Source organism: Takifugu rubripes, chromosome 4, assembly GCF_901000725.2.
Source record: "Takifugu rubripes chromosome 4, fTakRub1.2, whole genome shotgun sequence".
In the NCBI taxonomy this organism is placed as follows: domain Eukaryota; kingdom Metazoa; phylum Chordata; class Actinopteri; order Tetraodontiformes; family Tetraodontidae; genus Takifugu; species Takifugu rubripes.
The window spans coordinates 3,122,647-3,148,852 of NC_042288.1; the positions used below are offsets into that span (position 1 = coordinate 3,122,647).

Here is a 26,206-nt window from a genome sequence, read left to right on the forward strand (position 1 = left end):
GCGGCATAATACCGGTTTGGCCTATACTGTATTTGCAGTCCTAGCTCGACAAAGAAAGCACATTTTCAGAATTATTCTGTGGAGGACCGTGGGCACACATGCTCTTCTATTACCGGCTGTCACATTATCTAACCCCAAGCTTGAATTCTCGCTAGGCACAATGAGGGGTCTATACAATGCCTGCAAGTCACAATATGTAGGGAAATGACCTGCTTGGTGGGGGTCTGCACTCTCCGAGTCAACATTAATATAATGAATTAGTTTCAAATTTAATATGATGCGAGTTAAGTTTTCTTTGTGGATGCATGCAATAATCATTTTATTTCCTGTATGTGTTCCTGTATGAAGCAGTTCAATTGACACACCAAAATGTAACCGCTTGTTAGTCCACTGTCCAGCTATGGTCATATATCTCATAAAAAAAGAGAATAAAACTGAACTGCTCCCACTTTGACTACTCAAATACCTCATCCTGTATGCCAGGGTTAGATTACTTTGACCCTCTTAAATGAATACAACTACATGAGACATTTTAGTGGTAGCCTTTTAATATCAGTGACTGTGTGCATTTTATCAAATGTGCAATGCAGCCTCACCTACTCTCAATAAGGAAAACCATCTGGACTGGAGAACATAAATGACTAAAATTGCACACATTCAATCATTTCACATTCAAAAATCACATTACAGATTGCTGTGCAGTAGTAAAATGAGACATATTTAAGGCAACATGACAAATTAAAATATAAATCAGAAAGCTAGGTCATATATAGCGTGTGGAAAGTTCAACAGTTTAAATGCCAGAGGGAGACCTCTATTTAGAGGTCCATATATGTTTTCAGTATTTACAGTATTCCAGTATTTTAATTTTTACCAAAGAAAAAGTAGACATACACACACACACACACATATATATATATATATATATACACACGTATACATATATTTAAAAATTTGTAGGAATGTGACTATCTAAAAATTCTAAGACACCAATGAATGCAATCATTTCTGAATGAAAGGAGATTTGAAACACAAGAGCCACTGGCTGCACACACAAAGGAAAGAGCAACCTTGGGTGAAAACCAAGGATTTGACAATCGTTCTCAGTCCATGCAGTGGAACGGATTTGAATCAAATCAGTAAAATATTCTGCAAAATAAATAATTATTTTAAGAGCCGTTTTGCTCTGGCTGAACAATGGAGCCGGCAGACAGGACTGCTGTGGTCCCTGCGGATAACTGATGCATCAGGTACACGCCGAAAGTCACCTAGAAATACATAATAACACGGAGGGTAATTCATCTTTTCACGCATCAACAGAGCCTGAAACTGTTGGTGTTGTGAATTGACCTTCCCGGTGCGGTAGGTTGACAGAGACAATAGAGGCTCCTTTGTTTTGGCGCCAGTTTCCTGGTCTACTCCAACCATGTGGCACCTTCCGCAGTGACCTGTGACCTTTGGAGTCATTCACAAAGGAAGAATGCTCAGCTTACAGAACTATGATCCCCGTTCATTCCATGATTTCTCATCAGCTCACCACAAAGCGAGTGTTGCCTATCACCAAGTGTGACCAATTATCCTCTTCAAATGCTTCAACGCCAGCAATTATGAAATTGGTGCGGAAGCGGCTGGTGATATTCTTTGTGTCGAGCTGCTGATCACCCATAGAATTTTCCTGCCTGAGGAAGGGGATGTACAAAGTGTCTGCTATTTCACACAAATCACAGAACATAATGTAAATATACAGGCATCTTTATGTCTTTCCCATGTGGGTTTCAAATGTAAATATGGGTGTTTATACCTGCTGCTCATCAACTCCTGAATGAGCTGTACGCTGGCAGAGTTGATCATGAGATACTGTGCTTCATTCACAAGGGACAAGGAAGGAGTGGTTGCTCCTAGAAGAGAAACATTTCACATTAACACAAGGGTTTGGGGCTTTTTTTAATTTCAGGGAAATGAAACAGAATTTAGAAATATCCTCATGAAAATTAAGGATGCATGTCAATAGTCAGAGTGAAGATGCAGCAGGTTTGTAAATCACTGAATTGACACAAGACATAGACAACAGCGATATTGATTCCTCCGTACTGCGAAAATGTAAATGATAACATCTGCAATTCAATGGATCCTGGGAATTTGGTCAACTGAGATTGGCGGGAAGGGAGAGACAAGAATTACAGCAGAACTGTAGTTTACAATGCCAGGCATAACATCACATCACTCCAGTTTGAGTCTTGCTCCACTGGCTCCCTACCACTGTGGGATAAATTTCAAGATTTTAGTACCGGTACTTGTTTTTAAAGCATTGGATGACTTGCTGCTCCTCACTCATCTAAGTATTTACATATTTATGCTCCCATCTGAGCTTTGAGGTCAGTAAATCAAACAGTACCGACTGTCCCAAGATCCAGGCTTAAGGAATGAATTCACTGATCATCCTCGGTGGAATTGCCCCAAAACCCTGAACTACTCGTCCTTATAAAATCCTACTTTTACCCAATTACTTTTAGTGCAATTTTCCTCCCGTTCGCTCCTGTTGTCATTGTTTTGATTTGTTTGCTTGTGTCACGCACTAATCCTACTTGTTTTTTTGCTGTAAAGCACTTAAATGTGCATTATAGTAAATTAGGCTTAAGTTGAATATATTTAAATAAAAGATTATTATGGCCCTAGAAACTATTTAAAGTTAAAATAGATAAGATGGGCAATGGTGCCACAGTGGCACTATCACCTCACAAGAAGAAGGTCATGGGGTCAATTCTCAGTTAGGCCAGGCTTCTCTGTGTTGAGTTGGTATGGTCTCCTCCTGGTGTGGGTTTCCCCCCACCATCAAAAAAGCATACAGGTTAGATCCGTTCCCCCATTTCTTGGTCGCCGCTCTTGTGGCCTGTGTCTCTAATACAGGTTGCACACGTAAGAATTTTCTAAATCTTAAGAGGTTTTTTAATATTAGAGACCGCACACATGAAGATAAATAATCGGGATGAAGACTGCACTGTGTGCGGCGTCCTCTGGTGATCTTAACACAGCACAACACACAAAACCGAAAAACACAACATGCAACATGGAAGCGGGAATGACGCTCTTGGGACTATTCAATGGAAAAATCCTGAACTAAAAAAAGAAAATCCTTATTTTTATTTATGCCTGCTTACTTAACTCAGTTAGCTACATACCGTTCCACCTCACAATCCACGTCATGACTCGGGAGTTGTAGGTGCAAACTAGTTTTGATTAAGAGTTTGTTGCTATGGTCACACACGGGGATGTGGTGGTGCATCAGCCAAGTAGTAAAATCAGCTGTTCACCTGGGGGATGAAGGAACTGAGAGGATGAAGGGCATTTTTCGTGACCACATAATCTTGGTATATAGTGGCTCTTTTGTATTATTGTGGGAACATTTTCCACTTGTGTTTTTTGAAGCAATAAATATGACAAACCAGTAATCAGGAGATGCTTTATTAAATAAAGCATCTGGCAACTGAGGTTTTTTCTCCTCTTAGCCTCTCAGCAGGTTGTAAATATTGAACAAGTTTAAAATTTATGATTGTCTGCTCTGACCATTTTCAAAGCTGATTATCGAGACAAATTCACTCACTGGATAATATTATAGGACGAGATAAACAGGCATTTATCGTCCTTGGTCGGGAAGAGGAGAATTTAGACAAAAACAGCCCAGTTATCTTTATGCATGTAGCTCCTTTAAGCAGTTAATTGCATCACATAAAAAAATAAATAAATGAAGTTTAAAAAAACTGGAGTTTCAAATGTAGAAATATATAAAGGTGTATCTGAAATTACCGCCTACTATAGTGCTCTAGCTGGGGTGAACACCATTTTGTAGGGCTGTCTGAATGTTAAGTGAGAATGTACAGTATTTAGTGCAATCAATGCATCCCATAATGCACTCTAAAAAGTATTGCACAACCAATGCTTCAGGGGTGAAGCTAGACATGACATTAAAGGTAAAGACAAGCTAGACACATTAAAGGTGGAGTCTGTAATATGAGTAAAATGATGTGTGGAAAAAAATCTGCCCTCTCTTTATGCCTCTAATTTGATTTGAAGGAAAACACTTGAGGAAAAACAACCAATCAGAGACAGAAACCTTGAGTGGCGAGGTGTCATACATTTTGTGTGCACACTCATAGCAGACACCTCATGTTGAACTATTACCTTGAGCTTCAGGAGCCAAAACCATGGTAGAATAGAATAAAAAAATTCCCATTCGCTCATTTGCCAACAACTGCTTTAACTGAAGCTAGTCAAATAAGCGGTTACTAATTAATCAAATGTAATGGCAGGGCTGCTGTTCTACATGCCGTGATACACACCGCCATGACCTGTGAAATGCCACATTAAACTAGTAGTTGCTATTAGCTTAACTGTCCACTGGTGAGAGTGAAATAGGTTTGCTCAGTTAATGGAAGTTAGCTCATAAGCCTGCTACCAAACACTAGTGACACTACTATGCACGCGTCTCTGCTGTGTTTCCTGTACCAAGGAAATTGGTTCCCTTCAGTCAACCTCAAATGCACTTATTTTGAAATCCCAATGTATCAAAATTCACTCAGAAAATACCTCAAATTTGCCTTTTAGGGGGGAAATTACGAGTATCTGGTCCTCCACATTGGTTTCAGAATAAATCTGGAAATGTCTTCTTCATTGTCAGACCACCTCCTTTAGAGATGGAAGAGCTCAGCCTCACGTTGACTCTTGATAGATTCTGAAAGATCTCTGCTGTTACTCACACTGGCACACAAACTGATTTTCTAGAGCAGCATACATTTTCTGTCTTTGAAAATCACTTGCGTTCCAGGAATACTGAACCATGGAGCAGACCTTCTGTCCTGGGGATCCCTCTTTATCAATCAATCGTTACTTATATAGCGTCTGTTACAATCAAAATTGTTTTAGGCGCTTGGACAGGGCCTGAACAGTGGCAAGGAAAAACTCCCCTTTAACAGGAAGAAACATTAAGCAGGACCAGGATCATATAGGGGGACCCTCCTGCTGTTAGCTGGCTGGGTAGAGAGAGAAGAGAAGGGGGAGGAGGACAGGTAGAGGAGAGAATAAATAGAGAACATAGACAGGAGATCAGTAGGAGAGGAGAGGAGAGGAGAGGAGAGGAGAGGAGAGGAGAGGAGAGGAGAGGAGAGGAGAGGAGAGGAGAGGAGAGGAGAGGAGAGGAGAGGAGAGGAGAGGAGAGGAGAGGAGAGGAGAGGAGAGGAGAGGAGAGGAAGCCATGACCCAGCAGGGTGACAGAGGTCTTTCAGAATGCAGAATGGAGACCATCAGATGTAGTGAGCCTCGTCTGGGAACAATACAGTTGGTTGTATGCGGACCTATATCTGGGGGTGACTGCACTGGCTCACCGGTGGTCTTATTCCCATCTCTATGCTTTTCCACCGATAGCTCCGATCTCTCTGACCAGTGACCCTGGGTGTGGGAAAAGGGGTCTGACGGGCCATCAAAACACTGGCTGGCAGAGATAATACAGCCTGTACCAGGAACATTAGCCTCGGCAATATGTAGGGATGTGCTGTCTCGGGAGTAGGGAGAGAGATTTCATAGCTGTGATCCTGGCTTTCTTACAGGAGAGGTGGTGGACAAAGGAAAGGCTTTCCACACCGTCAAAGCATAGCTGGCAACTATCAGTTGATCGTGATGCACCACCACGACAAAGGCAAGCCCCCCCACCTTAAAAATAGGGTTTTTTTTCAATGTGAAAATAATGGTAAGTAGTATATTGTGTGAATAAATGGATATACAGTATATGCTATACAGATTCATATATACTGAATAAGTGCTGCCTCTCCTCGCATCGTTTGGCAATTAAGAGTTGGCCCTTGAAATAAGATCAAAAGAAAGGTATTTAATCACAGTAAATTAATGGATTTCTTGTTCAAGCTTGTGAAAATGACCATAATATTGGCATTATTATCGACACTAACATTTGAATTTACGTTTGTGTGTTTGTCCTTCAGGTGTTACGCAAGACTCAGCATGACCTAGCTTAGTATCAGCTAGTTGTACTTAATGGTTGTAATTTCTGATAAGTATTTAAAATTATTTTCAAAAGAAGCAGAAAGATCCCAAGGAAGACAATCAGATAACCATAAATAGAGAGGACGCTCAACCTTTTCAATGGTGAACGGTATGATCTCACGTTCTGAGGTATTTGATTAGCCAGTTGATTATTGGATTTCTTTCTCTTAATTTTCCAGATCTTACTCATTTTATCATTGTATTTCTGTGTAGGTGAAGACAGACCTGAGGAATAGATCGTAGGAGGACTACCTGGCAGCATGCCTCCTACTCAGCATCAATGCCATGCCATTTTGGTTTTGAGGAGAAGGTCGAGGGGCAGCATCCTTTGCTCTGTGGCTTTATAAGGGGCGCACGCCTTAAGCTCCCAGCTTCTAAAACTCTGACCACCTTTTGAAGCACTGGAGCAAGGGGACTTGAAGATGATGGCAGCTGTCTTGCTATCTCTTCCATCAGCTAAATGTGTCGGGGAGATTCATGTTCCTTGTGCACACCAGGCTGGTACTGGGTTGTCTTCAGGAGCACAAGGATGACGTTGCAAACTAACCTGACTTTTATACCTAAGGTCTTTGGGTCATGTTCTTCAATTGACTTAGTATCTTTCCAGCTGTTCTTCTAAGATGAGCATCAGTGGTTACACATGCAGCGGCTCTCTCACTGGATTGATGAGGCTATTGCTAAACTAGCCGAGGGGCTGCATGAGCATTCTACCAAGGGCCTTGGTGCCTCATGGAAGATTTGTGTAGCAGCAAGTTGGGTTACTCCACAAACCTTTACTAAGTTATATTGCCTTGACATCACAGGCCCTCCATTAGCCCGGGGGGTGAAAACAGTCAGTGAAATCCTCTATTGGAGACAGTTAGTCCCCAAATAACATCTGACCAGCAATCCCAGAGTCAGAAATTCCCAATATATGAGATAAAATGAATACTATGAAAGAGAACTTTAGGTTACTTGTATAACCTCAGTTCTCTGAGTAGTATGAGTGTCTCACCAGACCACCCTCCTTGCTATGAACAAGGTGACAAGGTGAATTGTTTTGGAATGCCTGATAGCACTGTGTCAAGAGCTTTTATAGGGGCCTCCTACTACTGTGCTAGTCACTCCGTTGTCATGACACGCCAATAAATAAACTATTGTTTTAATGCGACCGTAATTGGACAACTAAGGTGCATGTAAATACGTTAGTCTGACTGATATTGATGCTGTCCGAATCGGACTATTGCGCATCTCTTCTGCACTGTAAGTAATGCGATCTCTGCATACAAGCTGACACATCAGCAACGGGGAAACAAGTAAAATGTGGCTACATTCAAATCTTGCTAGCTTTAAAATACCATTCAGTCAAGGCCAAAGTTGTACAACAATAGACAAGCAAACCAGTGAGTGTTGTAGATGTATCAATTAGTAAAAAAGAAATAAAATTCGGGCAATGTCAAACTGGTACATATTCATTTGTACTTTGCTATGATGCCTTATAAAGCATCCTGGCTTAATATCCAAATTTTGATTCTCAGCTTATCAATGACTACAAAAAGTAATTTTCTAACCTTTTTTTGTATTTTTGTTTTGGAGGGGGGGGGGGGGGGGGATTCAGCCATCCAAATGATCTGAAAAACCCCCCACTAAAAATCACTGATCAACTATAAAATGCCTGTCAGTTTGACACAGATGACATCATAACAAACCAATAATATTTAACGGTGAATAAACAGGAGATGATGTTGGGCTCAAAGTCTAAACGTTAAACCCTGTTCAGAACACACAATATACACAGGTACAACAGGTGAAAAGAGGATTTAATAGTACCTTCTATAGACTTCTTCTTCGTGTCTCGGGAAAAATTGGGGTTTTGACTTATCAGACGACATGGCTGCCCAAGGAAATCTGAAAACCACGATGCAGCCTCATCGCCACAGTCGACAGCCTCCACCCTAGGGGATGGAGAAGGATCAGGAGAGGGTCCCCGGGGAAAAAAACCTGCATTTTGATGATCCTGCTTATTTAAAGCAACATCTAATCCAAGAATCACTGGGGAATTTTTTTTGGGACTTGTTCAGCGGCTAAGGTGACATTAGATCTTGGACATTGGTTGTTTTTAAAATTAAAAAGTGTAAATCAGAGGAATCCAATCAAACAATGCAGCAGAGAGGCAGTGTGAGCAAGAGAGAGAGACACAGAGAGAGAGAGAGAGAGCGAGGAGTCAGCATTGCCCACAGAACTTTTCTGTAGAGGTCAGTGCACCTGTCACCACAGACTTTGCTTTGACACCCTTTATAGCGTGAGCGCATGTCACTGGTGTTTTTAAGAGGAACTGAAATGGTGTCCATTCCTGTGGGGCAAAGGGGGGAATAAGAAATAAATATTCTTGAACAGGACAAGCACTGTATGTTTTTTATTGAGCTGCTGAAACATGATCTGACCTGGTGCCTGCAGCAACAATTTGTTAGAAGACAGGTGGACTTGAGGTTGAACGAGGCATAAACTCGGCTCTCTCTTTTGGCTGAGGCAAACACCATTTCTGTTCACCACCATCCAGCATCTGTCATATAGTAAACCGTGAGGTCCAACAGGCCAGTTATAGACCTGCATGAAGAGCAACACAGCATGAGAAAACCCTCAGAGACCTTCAGTACATCAAAAAGTACTCCCTCTCTCACCACATTTTTGCCCACTAATAATGGAGCACACAAATCTAAGCAAGGAAAACCACAACCTCGAATTGTAGTATTGACAGTGAGAGACCCAATGAGCCAATCATCAAACCTCAAATGCTGCACATGACTTGATGGGATATATGTAGATGTTGGTCAGAGTGTAAGCAGATCCTTGTGCATGGCCTTTCAGTGATGTGTCTGAAGGTTTCTCCTTCTCATCTACTTTTTCTTCTTCTCTGGCAGTTATTTGCATTAGAGGAGCTTCAGAGATGTGGCAGCATGCCGCTGTAGCTGTCCTTAGCTTCTCGAGTTTTACGTGGTTCAGGGTGACTGGTTTCTCAACAAAGCACTCCAGAACAAAGTTTAGGAACTTCTGGCAGTCCTCAAATGTGGACATGTAGCCAAAGGACACACGGACCGATCCGGTCGGCTGGCCGTTCACCAGGTCAATGCTGTCTCCGCAAACATGACCCGCCTTGGTGACAAAGACGTATTAAACTGTATTAGATGCACTTCAAAAAAATAGTTCAGCACACAGTTTATGCACTCAAAGCTCTCAGCCATGCAGATCGGTGTGCCCATTATTTATCATGCCTGTATCCAGCCATGAAAAATCACCTCAAAATTACATGTACACAAAAAATTACCATAATGATTTGGCAGAATATCAATACTAATCAGATCAAATAGAATAAGGAGTCTGAACTATTAAAAGAAACAGGAAACACCCCTTAACTTCTGCTATATTACTGCACATGCTGAGTATTTAGTCCAGTGGTCAACATGATCAATGTAAGTGAACAGCTTAGTAAACATCTAAATACAAATAAATGAATTCTCTTTATCTGTTTTTATGTGTGAAACGAGACGCAGCTGCAGTGCCTGACTTAAGTTAATTTAACGGTATGCTGACTGTGTTTCTCAAAACAAATCATTGCTTTTGCATCTCATTTCCATTTCTTTCTGCGACTCACTTTTTAGTTGGCTACGGACAAAAAAATCCAAAGTCTGTGATGATAGATTTAAGTGTTTTGATTTGTTTCATGTTTTATCAGGAGTCTTTTAATAATATGTCAGGAGGAGATAAGAGAATGACATGATGCTCATCAGAGCTTTTCACATTAATTACTCTTTTGCTGGCTGCAGCAAGACTTTGGCAAAATTAGCTAAATGATGTCAATTCTTCAATATGAATATTCTTACAAATTTTAAAAAGATCAAGTTCTCTCTAATGACCTTGCTATTTCTGCTTGTTCAATTTCCAAATCTATTTTGCTTGGTACATACCAAAGGAAAAAGGGGTATGAAGACCATGGTTGACAGTCTTAAAAGTACTTTAACTGTTCTAAACTGTTCTAAATGTTTTGATTACAAGGACTTTTTAAAAGATTTTATTTCCAAGATTATTACCTGCACATTTCTCTTCATCTGCTGATCGGTTATCCCCAGGAAGTACTGGCATGCACCCGTGTTGCAGAAGCAACCTGTGCGCAGATGGATGTTGTACAAACTGGCCATTCTCTCTACCTACGGGCAGAGGGAGAGTGTCCATATATACCTTTGGGTAATAAAATAATTATGACACAGTAATTCATCTTATTTGGGCAATGCACCTTAGAATAGCCAATTATCTGTCCGTGGGAATCCACAAGGTTGAAGTTTAGAATGGCACCCTGTGTGCTTGGACTTTCAAACTGGCCTTGAGTATACATCTGAGCCACTGGTCGTTTGTTGCCATGGCAAAGACTTGACAGCAGCATGTAAGTGTACCGTGCCAAGCCAAAAGTGTGCTGCTGAATACAATGCATACCTCCTGAGGAGAGGCATGGAGTAAAAAAATCAACTTTACTTTAAAGCAGGTCATTATTTAAGTGCTGTTAATGTGCATTGTGATCCTGAAGACATTAGTATTACATATGAATAACCACATCTGTTATAGCACCTGTGATTCTGTACAGAGCATCGAAAGCATGGTTTATAGCGATGATGTCCAAGAAGGCAACAGTTCCATCTTCAAACCTTTTGGGGGTGGGGGTAATTTTTGCTTATTAGGACACAAAATAATGAGTGTTGCAACGCCTGGGAACATTCAGACAATAGCTGGAATTTAGCAGCCTTGTACTGGACTTTACCTGTCAGAAATGTTTGTCGCATGTATATAATAATCCTCCCCAGAAAGGTAAGCAGCTGCAGTGCCTCCTCCGAAATAAGCCTTTTTTAACATGGATGCTGCATTGTTATGCACAAGAAGGGCCCCCAGGCCTGTAGGAAATCCAAACAACTTGTAGAAAGAGATTGGAACAAAATCTGCGGGACAATTGTGGAGGTCCAGTGGAGAGCAACTGATGTGAGAGGCTGCATCCAGCAGCACAAACCAGCGGCCTGGGTGATCACATGCTGGGTACAGACATCTCCCCTGGATGCCCGTCACATAGTTAAGAGGATACTTCCAACCAGAAAAGTTGCTCTGAGCTGGGTAGCAGAAGAGGTGTGGTGTCTGGCAAATATCATCGTCACCTTGTGCCTTATCTTTTGCCCTGTCTTCTAAAGCCTGCGGGGAGACGGGCAGAGTCACTACTCCTTGGGAAAAGGTTTTCCCTCTTATGCCAACCACAGAAGTATGATTGTCTGTGAGGTAAGAGAAGTAGCTCCCTGCTTCCCTGTCGCTGGGTGCTCTCCATGGAAAGCTCTCAGCCACTACTTTGAGAGCAGCTGTAGAACCAGAAGTGAAAATCACAGAGTACTCCTCAGGGGTGGTATTAAAATGCTGCAATATCCTGTAAGAAAATTCCACTTAAAATAATTTGAGCCACCAAAGTAAGGATTAGCCTGCAAAGGGGACTTTACCTGTATCTGACCCTCTCCAAGGTGTCATGTGTCAATCTGCTGCTGGGGTTACGGCTGTGGGGATTTCCTAAGGGGACAATAACAACAGCTACTGTACTTCAAATCAGCAAGGAATAATACTTCTAAAATTGACATATATGGCTTCTGGTAGTTTAAGCTGCCATTATACTGACATATAATTTTTTTCTCTTTTCTCTCACCGTACACGTTTCTTGAAATGTCCTGGCAGTAGTCTCTGAGGAGAGACTCGGGGTACAAAGTAGCTGCTGCATGGTCCAGGTAGGTCATTCCTGTTTAACAAAGAACATCCCAAAGGTGAGACCTCAGCATCCTTATTAGTATATTGCTGTAAGTGATTGAACACCTGCATCTCTTGGATTCCAAAAATCTAACTGACAACTCGTCTCAAAGAAGTTCAAATTTTACCCGGATTGTTGTTCTAGTAATTTTCATCATGTTATAGTATATAATATGATAAATAGTATTTTAATGGCTCTTTTTTTTTTTTTACCCAACTATCACATCGCTCATTGGAGTTATGGTCTGCAGGGCATGAACCCTGCCAAAAGGAGGCAGTATCTCAGGTGTTATAACACCATTTTGGCAAAATCGGCCCGCAATATTGTCTCTTTTATGTAGGTCAGAGCAGACATAATGATTGCAACGATCACCATCTTTGTCGTAAAACATTGCATAGAAATATGTGCTGGGAGACCGTAGCAGGAGATCTACTTTACATAGTGTTTTAATAAACAATGGTTCATAAAAATATATTATTACGACGATAATAAAGATCACTGAACAAGGATTAGTAGTTCTAAAATGTATTTAACAGACTTAAAATAAAAAACTTCCAGGTTTCTACGGTAAGCCAGAAGGCTCAATCCAAAGATAAATACTAAAACGCGTTTCCTCATAACCACTATACTCGAATGAAATGCACACAAATTTATGAAATGCTCTGTAATATAAATATATAAATATATATTTATGTATTTCAATAAAACATAATCGAACATCTTCTTACCTTTGGTTCGACTAAACTCCTGCTCAATCATGTCTTCCAGCTTCCCCTCATAACCGTAGTGGCTCCAAAACTGCTGGAAAGTTTCGAAAGTGCACAAATCCTGGAACTCCATCGGCAATTTTGTCCAGGCAACAATCACAAAAACGGTTCTTTAACTCCGAGCAGAAGCTGCCAGACCCAAAAGAGTGATTATTCTGGGTGACAGGCAGCACAGCGGTGGTTAGTTAATAATTCTCCGTGTCTGTGTGTCCCCACCTACTTTAGCAAGTCCGACGCTGATTAGCTTTAACATTAACCTGCTCGCTAACTTAGTTTTTCTTTTAAAAACCAGATATTCCTGCAACATTTTCCAGTTTCTTGTGTTGACCATAATTATTTACCCAACACAATGTAGAATACTTAATGAGTTAGAGTATAGGATGCATGCACAAATGAAAATCCAAACAAACAAACTTAACAAACTGTCGAGTAATTTATTTAAAATGTAAAATTACTATTTTACTGCCCTCTTCTGGTGATGGCACTTGCACCAGGTTGAAGGAATGACTGGGATTATCTACAGATTACTATTAAAATGAGTCAAATCCCTCCAAGATATTGGATTCCATTGTAATGAGAAGCACTGAAACTACTAATATCTGGCTAAATTGGAACTTCATGGAGAGGAATTTTTAGCGAGATGTCAGTGTTTCTGGAATTTGCAAGAGGAGGAGGCTATTTTACTCACATCAAAATACTGATGAGGATGCTGATGGGATGTTCTAATTCTCTGCATTTTTGTTAAAGAGGAATAATCTACCTGGACCATGCAGCAGCTACTTTGGACCCCAAGTCTCTCCTCAGAAACGACCACCAGGACATTTCTAGGATTGTGCACGTGAGAGGACTCCTTTTTATCTGTTCATTCATTGTAATCAGAAAAAATAATCCATCTCAGTATAATGAGAACAACCATGTCTGTGAGTTTTGGAAATACTTTGGGATTTGATTTTTTTTTTAACTTCTGAATGCACTTTTTTAAAATGTAAAATGAACTTAACCTTGACAGCTGGAATATGGAATGGCTGTTTCACTCATGGCCCTGAAGTTATGACAAGGTCAGGAAAGTTTAGTTAGTCATCGATTGACAATTTTAGCACGATGAAAACTGAAGTTATTGTTAACTTGTGCTTTTTATATAAAACCAAAAAGTATTCTATAATATATTTATATTATCTGCAGGCTCGACAATGTTCGATTTTTATTAAACAATGTATTTAATGTGGTGAATGATTGGATAGTGTGTGTATGATCACACATATAAATATAACAAAAACATCCACACCATCATTCCCATCTATGCTAATGTTACACTTTCATTATACTTTGATATTTTCAGATTGCAATATGCGATGAAGAATCACTATAATGTTGATCCAAATGATTAACTAATTATTCATGTCAAAATTATTGATTTTATGACCAGTATAAAACCCATTTAACAACAATAACAGGTTTCAGTTAAGGGTATTTTATGTTTGTAATATTCTTTGTTTCAAAGTTTTACTGAGAAAATAAATATCCAAACTGTGTTAAAATCAAGGCCATCATTCTGATTTAATAACATTGATAGGCTTGTTATTTTGGTGTCATGAATACTGTATCTCATGATTGTGACCCTGGTAAATGAGCCTAGAACAGTGAGCAGCACTGTGGACCCACTGTTTATCATTTCTATGACTCTTCTAAATGATAGTTTAAACCGCTTTCAGACACTGGAACTTGTTACACCAAGAAGCCCCAGTCATCACTTTGCAGTAATCCCATTACACATGGTCCCAGACTATGTAATCTCATTGATACAGGAAGGAGAAGAAATTAGTCACAAGTGATTGGCGTGTCATGCAGATCTTCCTGGGCTCTTTTAAATAGATGAAAATAACCTCTGCATCCACAGTCAGATGACTTATGATGGAATCGATTATTTTACTGCGGTGCATTTTGCAGTTTAAAACCCGAAACAGGCCTTTTAACTTTAATTCCCTGGATAGCCACTACACACATTCTACACAGTGCCCTAACCTTAAAATGCAGCCATGCATGCGTATAAGGTTCTCCCATCTAATGATTTTATTAAACAGAAATGAATAGGAAGCTATACAAAAATCCCAATGGAGATGTTAATATAATGTGGGCTGGTGGTGGAGGCTCATTGCAGGCATTATTGTCCCAGTGCAACACAGTGAATAGTAATTAAATATGCCACTTACGCTTCAGTGATTCATTTCCTTCACAATTTTGAAGCTCAGCTGAATACATTTCTCTGTGCAGAAGGGCTGTATTCTATCCTGCATGGCCTCATTACCAGGGCAGAAGGACTCGTTGTTGGGGGAGGGCAGAGGCAGTGAGGGGGAGAAGCACCCCACAAGGACATTGTGCTTAACATCACTAAATACCTCAAATGCCACATTGTTTTACCTCGCCCTCAATTAGTTGGCTTCCCCACACAAAGCACTGATTACACTGGTTTATTTTTAGTTGGGGGAAACTCGGCGTCCACGCTGCGTCATTAGCTTTACAGCGACATTGCCTCAGCAAAGCTCCTCTTCACCGTCTCTGTGTCTAACCAAGGTTGGAGATTTCTGTTTTTTTGCTGTTGCTGTTGCGGTGACTGTGACTGTAGCTTGTTCTGACTGCTGGACATCGTCCAGCCATCGAAGCTCCTTGCCCTGCCCTCAGGCCTGCTCCGACCGTGGATCTCCACGCAGAGGAATGCCTTCTTGGTTGGCTGTGACAGGGAGAATTAGGCAAGAGATGCGGGTTCGCTTGCCCTGCGTAGGAGCTTATCTTGGGCTAAGCTGAGGGACTAATAGCAAAGCCAGTCTCTGCTCCAGTCGCTTTGAGGGCACAGGGAACCATCTGTCCGCTCTGTGCATAACTGACAACAAAGGGGGCAAACACTGACCACCGAGTGCAAACTTAAAGACGCTTCATTCAGGAGATCAGCAGAAAGAGAAGAGAACGTTTTGTGTTTTGAGGTCAGTACTTGATTTTCATCAATTTTGCTGCATGAGAGGCCCGTGGCTGAGTGACAGCAGCCATAATCGGACTCTTTAAGAGTCATTGTTCGCCGATAATAACGATGCAGATAATATGCCAGGCCGCAAACGCCGATTTAAAGTTTTTGTTCTGTGGCGTTTCTGTTCAGTTGGATATCTACAGAGAGCCGTCCTGCCTCTGCTCTGATGGGCTGCTCCTGACTCCCATTAGAGTTCATTTAAGCCGGTTTGTTTTGTGCAAGACTGTAAGCGAATTTAATTACCGTCCAAGCACCAGAGTCGGTTTGGGCTGTGGCGAATTATCACATTTGTTTGGAATGCCAATCGGTGAGGCCACATGCTCGTGGTCTTAGATGTGGCATTTATAAATAGAATGTTTTGATAAGCGATTAGTGGAAATCTTTATGATAAGATTGCATATTGAACATTTTAAGTGGAATTGTATTGAAATGTATCTTTACAGCACTACATTAATGTCGTAAAGTTGTGCCTGCACTACAGTATAGTCTAATATATATTTGATTAAAAATGTGATGTTTAAGCCTCCTTTTGTGATATATCCTTTATAGCCAAACCCTTTGTATTATCTACTTATTCTGTCCATTCCCCCAGGGAAAAATGCACAATATTTTCTATTGTCTGGAGCACATTTGTGGCCATGTGTGAGCTCTGGGAGCTGGGTTGCTTTAGATGATCTGTTTTGTCATGGGCTGTACAGTTTCTGGGCGCCGTTGTGCCCAAGTGTTTTGTTCGGAAGTCTTGAGTGGTTGCTGATGTGCTGGAGGTGACAGAAATAGGTCAAAAGGGTTTTAGCATTAGCTAAATAAATCCCAGTCTATAGGATTACACAGAGATGTTGCTGTTTATCTGACGTAGGGTTATTCATGGTAACTTTGTCATGACATACAAAGGGGAGAATAGTTGTTATAGCAATAAAACATCCTTGTCTCGTTTCTGGTGCCGTTTGTCTTAGCTCAGTTCAATATTACCAACAGCGTCCGAGAACAATATTTTATTAAATTTGCCTCAACTCCAGGAAGCCATATATTTATCTGATTGCTGCCACAGTCATATTTATATTATGGGCTACATTATTAAAAATGTGGTGTTATCAATATTGGGATGCTTGACTGAACCCCGCTGTATTTTTGCTCTTTCTTTTAGGTGTAGGATGGCATCATCTACTGTTTTTATTGGTCTTTGTGAGTATCTAAGCAACCCCTGTAATATTTGCAAGTGCATTATTCTTTTAAAGAATGGACTTTTGTGGAAATAGAAACATTAGAAGAATCCTTTTTAGTTGACCTTAAGATCTGTTTTTGTAAGTGGAGAATTGTAAGCTAAACAAAGCTAAGCTAACCCTGCAGTTCAGCTAATTTTAGCTCCATTTGTTCTGTCTGTTCTGATATGATTGATGCATCAGTCCTGTCACAAAAGTCTTACTTGAAGACTGTTTACTTTTATCTGATATTGTGCATCATGTTAAAATCCTGGAGGAGGATTGAATTAATCTTTAGATTTACTGGGAATGCCTCTCACACACTCCCTAGCATGCCACTGTCAATGAGAAGCAGGGATTTAATTTTTTACTATCCTTTTTTGAATAAACTCAGAACCTCATGGCTCCCCCTTCATAGGGGCTGCTCTGTCTGTTGTGGTGCAGAAGGCTGCCATTTGTGAGCTGCATGGAGACCGATTCTGTATTCACTGTGCTGCGCATACTGTACAACCGATTGGATATGCGGCCCAAACGCCGACTGGTGTCGCTGCGATACGAAGTCACGCACACATCACCTGATCTCATAGCATTAGTGGCTTCCTTTGTATCTCATCCAAGGGAGTCACACAACTTGTGTTAAGCCAGAACTAAACAACCATCTCATGCGAAGGTTGTGAGACCTATCTAGCTGTAGGCTTTTTCCCTCCACTAGAGAGAACAAACAAAGTCTTTGTGGAGCGGTAGTAGGTTGTCCCTCGGATGACCTACATGACCTCTGGAGGTCATACGGACATTTTCAAACGGACATCCGTTTAGTTTCTATGAAATTAAGACGATGCAGGTCACGATCTTTCAGAAAGTGGTTTACATTTGGCTGCCGTTTTCCAGAAAACGCCCTTTGAGAGTAGGAAATAGTGCGTGTTTCCTGCAGCTGCAGCAGTTTGACTGTGATGAATAGGAGGGGTGTTAATAGCTGTGACGATAACTGCAAAATAGAGAGAGAAGATATGATCATTTCCGAGGTCTGCCTCCAACAATTACTTTATTATAACCCCCAGACTTTTGTAAATGAGAAATGTAGATCCTTGTATGTTTGACAACGTCAAATGACTAAAACAATAAAAGCAATAATGGCATTTAATGCATTTGTTTGTTTGCAGAGTGTTTTAATATATTTTTAAAAGACGATGTCTGACAAAGAAGAAATGTCTTCAGATGGGAGTCTGAATGTCACGCTGACACTGAGGCTGCTGATGCATGGAAAGGTAATTGAAATTCAACTCATTCAGTTCTTTTGGTTCTAACAGCTGAGTAACTGGGCGGCTAATGCTAAGTCACAATTATTACATTCCACTTTGCATATCAGCACTTAAGACATTTTGTAGTATGATTTGCCATCTGCTAAGGCACTTATCTTCTCACTTACAGGAAGTTGGCAGCATAATTGGAAAGGTAAGTCAATTTCACAATCATCGGTTGATGCTTAATGACACTTACAGTCAGATTGTCCTGTTTTCTTCTCTTTATACAACTTACTGTTATATCATTTCCTCCAGAAAGGGGAAACAGTGAAGAAAATGAGGGAGGAGGTAAAGCATTGATTTCATATCCTTAGTGTAACACATAATTTATGGGCTGTGCATCTTTCTGCAGGATATGGATGGTATAATTGTGTATTTGTATTTTCAGAGCGGCGCTCGCATCAACATATCAGAGGGATCATCCCCAGAGAGGATCGTCACCATCACGGGAGCCACAGAGGCAATCTTCAGAGCTTTCGCCATGATTGCACAGAAGTTCGAGGAGGTTCGCCGAAGCAAATCTACATATTCCCACATCCTTTTTTTTGTTGGGAAATCCGAATGGCCACCCAAACCAGCATGTGTCACATTTGACTTCGTTATAGTCTTTGTGGAAAAACATGATTCTGAAATGTTGTTTCTTTTTTGTAGGATATCAGCGCGGCGATGTCAAACAGCAGTGTCACGAGCAAGCCGCCCGTGACACTGCGCCTGGTTTTCCCAGGGAGCCAGTGTGGCTCCCTGATTGGCAAAGGAGGTTCCAAAATCAAAGAGATCCGAGAGGTAGGAGACCTTTTCGAAATTTTAGAATAAGAACTTGTTTTTCAGCACCCAGGGAGAGAATATTTTCTTAGGTGCTCTGGTGCTTCAAGTACCAAACACTTCAGTCAGACTTCTCTTGTTTATTTCCTTCTTTAAAAGATGTTGGTGCGTTTTTTTTTCTTGCTTGGCTGCTGCTCTTGAAAATCCCTCTGATTATGCCTAGAAAGATCAGCAGCCTGCATACGCACTCTGAATGGACAATATTTGTGTGCACCTCTTCAAATATTGGAGCACACATTTCTATTTGGCTTGAAGCTGCTCTCTGCATGTCAAACTATGTGTGGGATAATTTGGGGCTGCTTGAAACTGCTAAAAAGCTGAAAATTTTTATTTATTTATTTATTTTTTATTCCAATGTACGCCAATGTTAAGACCACAGGCGCTCAAGTTCAGGTGGCAGGAGACATGCTACCAGACTCCACTGAAAGAGCCGTGACCATCTCCGGCACTCCACAGGCCATCACTCAGTGTGTGAGACACATCTGCTCTGTCATGCTGGAGGTAAACACTGTCAAATTACAGATCATCTCCAAAGTCAACAGCTCTATTTAAGCAGCACACCATTGTGGTGCTTGCTCTTTGCAAGAATCAGTTGTTGTATGTGATTTAACCCCCTCTCCCTTGTGTAAACTCCACTCTGAAAATAATACGCTTCCACGTGATGAAAGAAAAGCAGATTAAAACAATAACGTCATTCTGACCTGCTGGCACGGCAAATTATTGAATGAGCAATCAGGAAGAGTACAATTTGGTGCAATCTTTTCAATAATTAACTCCATTATAAATTTGATGACTAAACTACTCTCAAAGTGCTGAATTATTTATGCACCGTGTTTTTGGCTTAGTTCTCTAAAGTGATTAAAGTTTTCAGCAACATATTTTTAGGTCAAAAAGTAGGATGTTATAATTATAAGAGAATACTGGAGATTTTCTATATCTCTACCGGGTGTTATCACATTGACTCAGAATAATAAGGAACATTTATCCTTTAGTCGTTTAGCAGACGCTTTTGTCCAAAGGGACTTACAGTGAGAGACATCAATCAAGCCACTATGCAGATGAGATCAATGTGAATAAAACTACTACCTTCCAGTCCTAAACTACCAGGTACAGGTGCTCCTACCAACTACCAGTGCAGAGTTCTGAAGAGGGAGGGAGGGAGGAAGGGTATAAACAGGAGAGAAGGAGGGAGGAGGTGAGGCGAGAGAGAATGCGAAGGATAAGAGCTGCTCAGAGAGCAGGTGCTCTCGGAAGAGCTGCGTCCTCCACAACTGTTTGAATCCTGTAAATAAACAAGATAAATTATTCAGCAATACAGCAGTTTACATTCCTATTAAACAGTTTGTCTCCCCGCTATTACACAATTGTGGGACTTAAATGATTTCTGTGGTAATTAGAATAGGTTTAGAATTTACTTCTTCCTCCTCTTTCCATAATTACATTTACTGACAGTTATTTTATATATATTTTATATTTGATCCAAATATTTAAGTTTCTCAGGCACAAAATTGGAAATGACAAAACATTATGCAAGTAAAAGCCGAGAGAAAAAAAAATCCAAACTGTGCTGTATAGATTTGTGGTCTTCATTTTTACATGCAACAAATGTTTTCCCCTAATTTTGTTTCTAGTCTCCACCGAAAGGAGCAACCATTCCCTACCGTCCCAAGGCCGTAACCGTCGGAGTCCACGCAGTATTAGCGCCGCAGCAATCTGCTCACGTAAGCAGCCCTATGGGAGTTATTAAGCTATAATTGTAGCCAGTTTGTCAGAAAGATAATAGCTGAAAGGGCTCATTTGGAAGGGTTCTGGTGACGTGCTGCTCATTAGTCATATTTCCACCACTAGAGGGACACATTTGTGTAATTATAAAGCAATGAGCCTCATATTTTAATGCAGAAAGCAGATAGAGGAGGTGTTGCTCCTGCAAGTAAGTATTGAAACAGCAGTGTCTCAGTGCTCTGAATAGAAGACATTCACATTGATAATTGGCTTCCAGTGGTAAAATCTCGATGTGGAGATTAAAGCTCACATTTTTCACTCACTGGAAACGCCACTGTCCCAAATTTTTGTGCAGCGTGTTCTGACCTATCAGACATCTGTTTGCTATTGAATTTCTGCTCATGGTCGAAGGGGGGGGTGGGTTGGCAGATAACTGATGAAATTCTGTCAAATCTATACACATTACAGCCATGGAAAAGTGGAACTGATTGATTTCCATAGATGCACTCAGTGCACTGAGCCTGACTTCACACCAGCTGTGACAAATTCAATCCGCAAGTCTCATGTTAGAGCGCGTCTGTACAGGTTTCAAAGATATATATCCTTTTTCCCCCTTCTGTTTCTTTCCCTCCCAGGCGTTTGCGATTCCTGGGCAGTACACTTTTGCACATCAAGACGTAAGTATATTCTTTTGAATGAGTGACATCCACCCTGTCGACCTGCTCCTGCCCACGCCTTCTAAGCTACCACTTCATCCTCTGTCCACCCTACTCTGCAAAGATGAAACACCGACCTTTTGACATGACTAACACTAACGATCAGTAGCGGCACGTGTCGATTGAAAAGTGAAGAAATTGAGAAGCAATAATCACTTGTAGCCTTGTAGTCCGATATGTGACTGTGTTTTCAGATGACTGCTGCGAGAAGGGAGAATTTGTTCTGAGGGAAATGACACCATCTGTGATATTTGCGAATGTCAGATTGGCTGTGTATTGTAGCTGTCACCTCCTCTGAAATAATCCAGTTTGATTGGTTAGCTCTAACTTCCTTCCTACCCTGCAGTTGACCAAGCTTCACCAGTTGGCTATGCAGCATATCCCCCTCCCTTCCCTTGGGCAGAGCAACCCTACCTTCCCTGGTACGTACCCATGGCTCCTTGGGGAAGTCCATCTATCTCCCTGTCATCACTCCTCACTTAAATCACATCATCAGAATGTGCAGGAGTGTGGACCGTCACAGGTGTTTTTCTCAAAAGCTTTCATATTTATCCCGTGCACACCAATTAGGCAAAAAATTAGAAATAGAAAAGATTTAATGACACTCTGGCAAATTTGTTCTGTATCAAAACAATCTAAAAAGCTGGGGAGTGAAAAATTTATAAAGCAAAGCATGATTCTGACAAAAGAAATCGAGCAGTAGGAAAAAGCTGCTGAAAAAGTGCAGTTTCCTCAGAGGGAAATGTGGAATATTTAACCTTTTTTTCCCCATTATTTCTGGTATTCTCCCCAAATTCCATATGTCCAGTCTACCTTTCCAGAATGATAATCAAATCCTAATCTCTTTTACCCATCCTCCACCTCTGCAACATTTCTCCTTCAAATCTAACACTGTCTTGGCCAGACCATCCTCAACTCTCCCACACTCATATATTTGGCCAAACTGACTCGAATTGAAACCAGATCATAGCAAGATTCTGATTGGCAGGGCTGGCGTCACAGAGGGCGCTGATTTTAACGTTAACTCAACCAGATTCTATGCGTATAGGTCCCCACCTTGAGAACTTATTTGGCTACATTCCGTTTTTGTTTCCCTAATTTAGCAGAGTCAAAGTAGGGCAAGTTGTCATACCATGGAAGTGAAAGCCATTAGTGCCATACTGTTGTTCGCATTTGTTGTCCTACTTTGCAGGATTGGATCCATCTGCCCCCACAAGTTCACAAGAAATGGCGATACCTAATGATGTAAGTGCCACATTGTCTACTCTGTTAACCGTCCTTTATACCCTTGAAACACTTATTGAATGGGCCGATTTAATGTGAAAGATTTAAGCATGCGTATTCTGACGGTTGCCTTTTTTTAGAGGCAGCTTAATAGAAATTACAGCTTTAACAAAATGCTTTTCAAAGAATCCATAGCACCGTATCACTGCAGAAAACATCACTGAGCAAGTGTCAGTCACATATATGTATTCGTAATATCTGGAGCGCAGAAATACATGTGAATATTGTGGTAGGAGCTGCTTCACTAATCTAATATTATGAATAAAACAACAAACTGTGCTTCATAATCAGTCAAATTTAATCGTCTACTTTCTTTTCTGCTTAGAAAAGTAATTTGGGTAAATTGGACTCAAGGAAATAAAAAAAAATCTGTTCTGCGTTCTGGGTTGGATTTGCCAATAATAGTTGCTTTTTAGCTCATATTCTGTGAAATGTAGTCGTATAAGAGAGTGATTTTGCAATGATCACAGTTTCGCTCAGCCACTACATGAGCCAGGTCTGTTCTGGGCGCAGAAAATGAGCTGGTTCTGGATGTGCTGAGAAAGAGCCGAGTGGGCTGTTAAGCTGGCCGCTTCTCTATTGTAACGGTGCATTTACTGTACAAACATAAGTGTGGACTTCCATCATCCCATCTAACTCTCATTAGCTTGTCTCTCGAAAACATTAAAGTATTCCATTAAAGTGTCTGAAACAGAAAAGTAGATTCTATTTTGGAAATGACTCTCACCATAATATCATGATGCGTTTATAATGGAAGTTTAATGTGTATTTCTGCTGTTCGAATTTCTAGTTGGCCTCGTGTGCTTCCCTGTGTTGCGCTGACATTTAATTAGGAAACGTATGGAAACATGACCCGATTTGTTATTTACACGTTTCCTCCTCTCCCCTTGTAGTTTATTGGCTGCATAATTGGGAGGCAGGGCAGCAAGATCAATGAGATTCGTCAGGTCTCGGGAGCTCACATCAAAATCGCCAGCACTACTGATGGATCTGCCGTGCGCCAAGTCACGATCACAGGCTCACCAGCCAGTATCAACGTGGCCCAGTACCTCATCAATGCCAGGTAAGACAGTAGCCAGGGTGGCCACATCCAGCAAAGCTCCACGTCGCAGCCTGGTGATAAGACCACCATGCTCCTACATGAGGGATGAGTTATTGAACTCGTGCCGAGGCTGGATTTGTCCCACGTCACTGCGTCATTGTGTTACTACATTCAAATCCTTATTGTGATTTCTTTTAACACTTTCCTTTGATTCTTATTTTTTTTTCTCCTCTCTCACCTCCCCTCTCCTTCCTCCCACCCCTCCTCTCCCTTTTTCATTTCCCTCTTAACCCTGCGCCATCTCTACATGCCAACCCAAATATCCCGACCTGCAGCTTAGAGATGGCTAAATATACCATGCAGGCTGCTTCCTCTGCGACCCCGGTTGATCTCAACCTGGGCTTCTCTCAGTCCGCTCCCACTGCCTCTACCGCCGCCACCTCTATGGCTGTCCTGGCGGCCGCCAACCCAGCCCCTACCACCATTAATGTCCACTCTCCCTCCACCTTACCAGCCATCCAAAACCCACACTACGCCATTCCCGTTTCCAGCCTGCTTGGCATGAAAAGTCTCCCCCTTCTGGCTGTCCATCCAGCAGCCGCTTCCAGCCTAACACAGGGTTTGTCCCATTACACCGCAAAAATGCCAACTTCCGGTGTCAAAAAGTCTGAGCGGCAGAAGTTTGCCCCTTATTGATGTCTAGACAGTGTAGCTGACTGGTAAGAAATGATAATGAGTTAAAGTGGTTCGCTCAGGGTTAGAAAGGCCCGACACCTGTGCACACTTGTGTGTGTGCGTGCGTGTGTGCGTGCGTGCGTGAGAGTGTGTGTTTCTACAATTCAGGAGAGTGAACCAGGTGGATATTACCCAGTCCAACTTTCAGCTTGTGAATAGAAATTCATGTGGTTAACTCAGGCTTGTTTTATGCACTGGGGAATGATATTTTTCATATGGGATCATGTTACAGAGCTTTATCTGAGACCAGAGGAGATATTTCCCATGATGCAAAAAAAAAAAAAAAAACAACAAAAAAAACAATAAAAGAGGTAGTGTTTAATGTGCGTGATTAGTTTTTGGGTTTTTCTTTAGAGCAAATAGGCTGCGAGCAGAATAGGGATGAATAGTTGGCAGCAGACTGTTGAAATGTTTGTCTTTTATATTAGAAATTGGCATGCTGAGTATTTTTTAAAGGAATTGCTCCACTCTACTGTAGGCTCTCATCAGTGCTAACAGGCTGGGACGTGCTGTAGTAAGCTTGCACTGTTGCAGATCTGATGGGATTATCCTAAAGCCACACTGGTCCGAGTGGATTTCACTCTATGCAGTAATCCTGTAAGGAGGCAATGGATGTAACTCATTTATTCTTTCTGTGTCGTAGCTCCTTTCTTGTTTTTTCTCCAAACTAATGAGTGGAATATGTGCAGCAGCAGGACCGGACGCTGCTCGGTTGTGTGATACAAAAACCTTTTATGCACTTGTTTCAGGTATGGGTTTACCAACAATACAGATTTGTAATATTTGTCTGTGAACTGACTTTGAAATAAATTAGACTTTTTATGAACATGGGTTCTGTTATTCTTTTTGTTCATGACCGACCCTAAATATAATCATGTGTCCCCCCGGATGTGTGTTGTTTACATTAATTTTGTGCCTAAATCCTTTAAAAGCAATTAATATTCCTCTGCTTCTGATTATAGTAAGTAATTTACAAGAGTGGGGGCCATTGGAGGAGTATTTGACCTCTCATGCCTTAGAGGAAACCTATGTTTTTGCTGAGTTTACTGCCAGTGGCAAGATAAGAAAATGCAGCATCTGTTGTGATGTAATGTTTGACAATTTTTCTACTTTTCCTTATAAATGCAAGAGGGTTGCATTACTCTGCAAAATAGAGAGAGACCAAAACCTAACAATGATCCAAATAGAACATTTCCCATTCTTATGTTATTTTACCTAGAAGAGAAAATGCATCCTCAGAAAAAAAGCACAAGTAATGAGGCCAGCAGCAATGATTTTAAAGAGCAGTATAGAAAAGGTGGCCATTAGCACTTTGGACAAATGCATGAATATGCTAAGGTATACAAAACTGTGGCTGTGCACAACAGCCTGTGGCATTGTGGGTGTAGTTTTGTTGATGGGAGAAGGAAGAAGTGACTGCCTGGACAAACATTTCCACCTGCACTCTCCTGAAAAGGGGATGAAACTTGGAGTAACCTTGCTGTAAATAAAGCGTGTAGCGACAAACTCCCCAAAGCGCCAAAAAGAAAAAAGGCAAAAAAACATAACCTCCAGCTCCTCGTTAAACATAATGCTAATTGGCAGAGTTGAGTCCAATGTAGTCAGTCCATGTTTCTCTCCTCTGTCCCTGCATACCCCCAGTACTTTGTTTCATGGTTTTTCTTTGTTGTAATTTTGTTTTGCCTGGTTTAAACCGGGAGGCGACAGCTTCTGTCACGGAGGTGGGCCGTTTTGCACAACAGGGC

General features: G+C 41.2%; 2 protein-coding genes across 7 annotated transcripts; one reads left to right on the plus strand and one right to left on the minus strand.

The window, feature by feature from the left end:
• Positions 1-530: 530 nt before the first annotated feature.
• mocos (molybdenum cofactor sulfurase) lies at positions 531-12,983 on the minus strand. 4 transcript variants are annotated; one of them, XM_003963711.3, is made up of 15 exons: positions 12,583-12,972; positions 11,756-11,845; positions 11,556-11,622; positions 10,841-11,485; positions 10,651-10,727; positions 10,322-10,521; positions 10,119-10,235; positions 8,818-9,183; positions 8,475-8,637; positions 8,296-8,383; positions 7,861-7,985; positions 1,802-1,898; positions 1,538-1,679; positions 1,351-1,455; positions 531-1,268 (listed from the first exon to the last, which is right to left on the minus strand). In XM_003963711.3, the coding sequence occupies exons 1-15, from the start codon at positions 12,692-12,694 to the stop codon at positions 1,170-1,172; spliced, it is 2,493 nt and encodes an 830-aa protein (XP_003963760.2). In that variant the 5' UTR covers positions 12,695-12,972; the 3' UTR covers positions 531-1,169. The 4 variants fall into 4 exon arrangements, 3 of the variants coding, with proteins under 3 accessions (XP_003963760.2, XP_029691301.1, XP_029691302.1); XM_029835441.1 differs by having other exon boundaries at positions 531-1,455; positions 12,583-12,977; XR_003888282.1 differs by lacking the exon at positions 531-1,268 and having other exon boundaries at positions 1,538-1,707; positions 12,583-12,979.
• A 2,077-nt stretch (positions 12,984-15,060) lies between these two features.
• On the plus strand, positions 15,061-25,287 carry LOC101076565 (poly(rC)-binding protein 3). 3 transcript variants are annotated; one of them, XM_029835737.1, is made up of 14 exons: positions 15,061-15,599; positions 16,785-16,822; positions 18,000-18,104; positions 18,268-18,291; positions 18,396-18,428; positions 18,529-18,645; positions 18,792-18,923; positions 19,335-19,463; positions 20,594-20,683; positions 21,320-21,361; positions 21,747-21,822; positions 22,593-22,645; positions 23,578-23,747; positions 25,105-25,287. In XM_029835737.1, the coding sequence occupies exons 3-14, from the start codon at positions 18,027-18,029 to the stop codon at positions 25,130-25,132; spliced, it is 972 nt and encodes a 323-aa protein (XP_029691597.1). In that variant the 5' UTR covers positions 15,061-15,599; positions 16,785-16,822; positions 18,000-18,026; the 3' UTR covers positions 25,133-25,287. The 3 variants fall into 3 exon arrangements, with proteins under 3 accessions (XP_029691597.1, XP_029691595.1, XP_029691596.1); XM_029835735.1 differs by having other exon boundaries at positions 15,064-15,599; positions 24,062-25,287; XM_029835736.1 differs by lacking the exon at positions 16,785-16,822 and having other exon boundaries at positions 15,064-15,599; positions 24,062-25,287.
• Positions 25,288-26,206: the final 919 nt, after the last annotated feature.

Excerpts from the sequence above, each read along its gene's own strand:
- LOC101076565 (XM_029835735.1), top strand. The coding sequence starts at position 18,027 with ATGTCTGACAAAGAAGAAATGTCTTCAGATGGGAGTCTGAATGTCACG. Across the intron at positions 18,292-18,395 it reads TTGGCAGCATAATTGGAAAG|AAAGGGGAAACAGTGAAGAA; the intron begins GTAAGTCAATTT and ends CATTTCCTCCAG. Across the intron at positions 20,684-21,319 it reads CGCCGCAGCAATCTGCTCAC|GCGTTTGCGATTCCTGGGCA; the intron begins GTAAGCAGCCCT and ends TTTCCCTCCCAG.
- mocos (XM_029835441.1), bottom strand. The coding sequence starts at position 12,694 with ATGGAGTTCCAGGATTTGTGCACTTTCGAAACTTTCCAGCAGTTTTGG. Across the intron at positions 10,522-10,650 it reads TGCTCTGTACAGAATCACAG|GAGGTATGCATTGTATTCAG; the intron begins GTGCTATAACAG and ends GCCTCTCCTCAG. Across the intron at positions 1,680-1,801 it reads CAGGAGTTGATGAGCAGCAG|GCAGGAAAATTCTATGGGTG; the intron begins GTATAAACACCC and ends CCCCTTCCTCAG.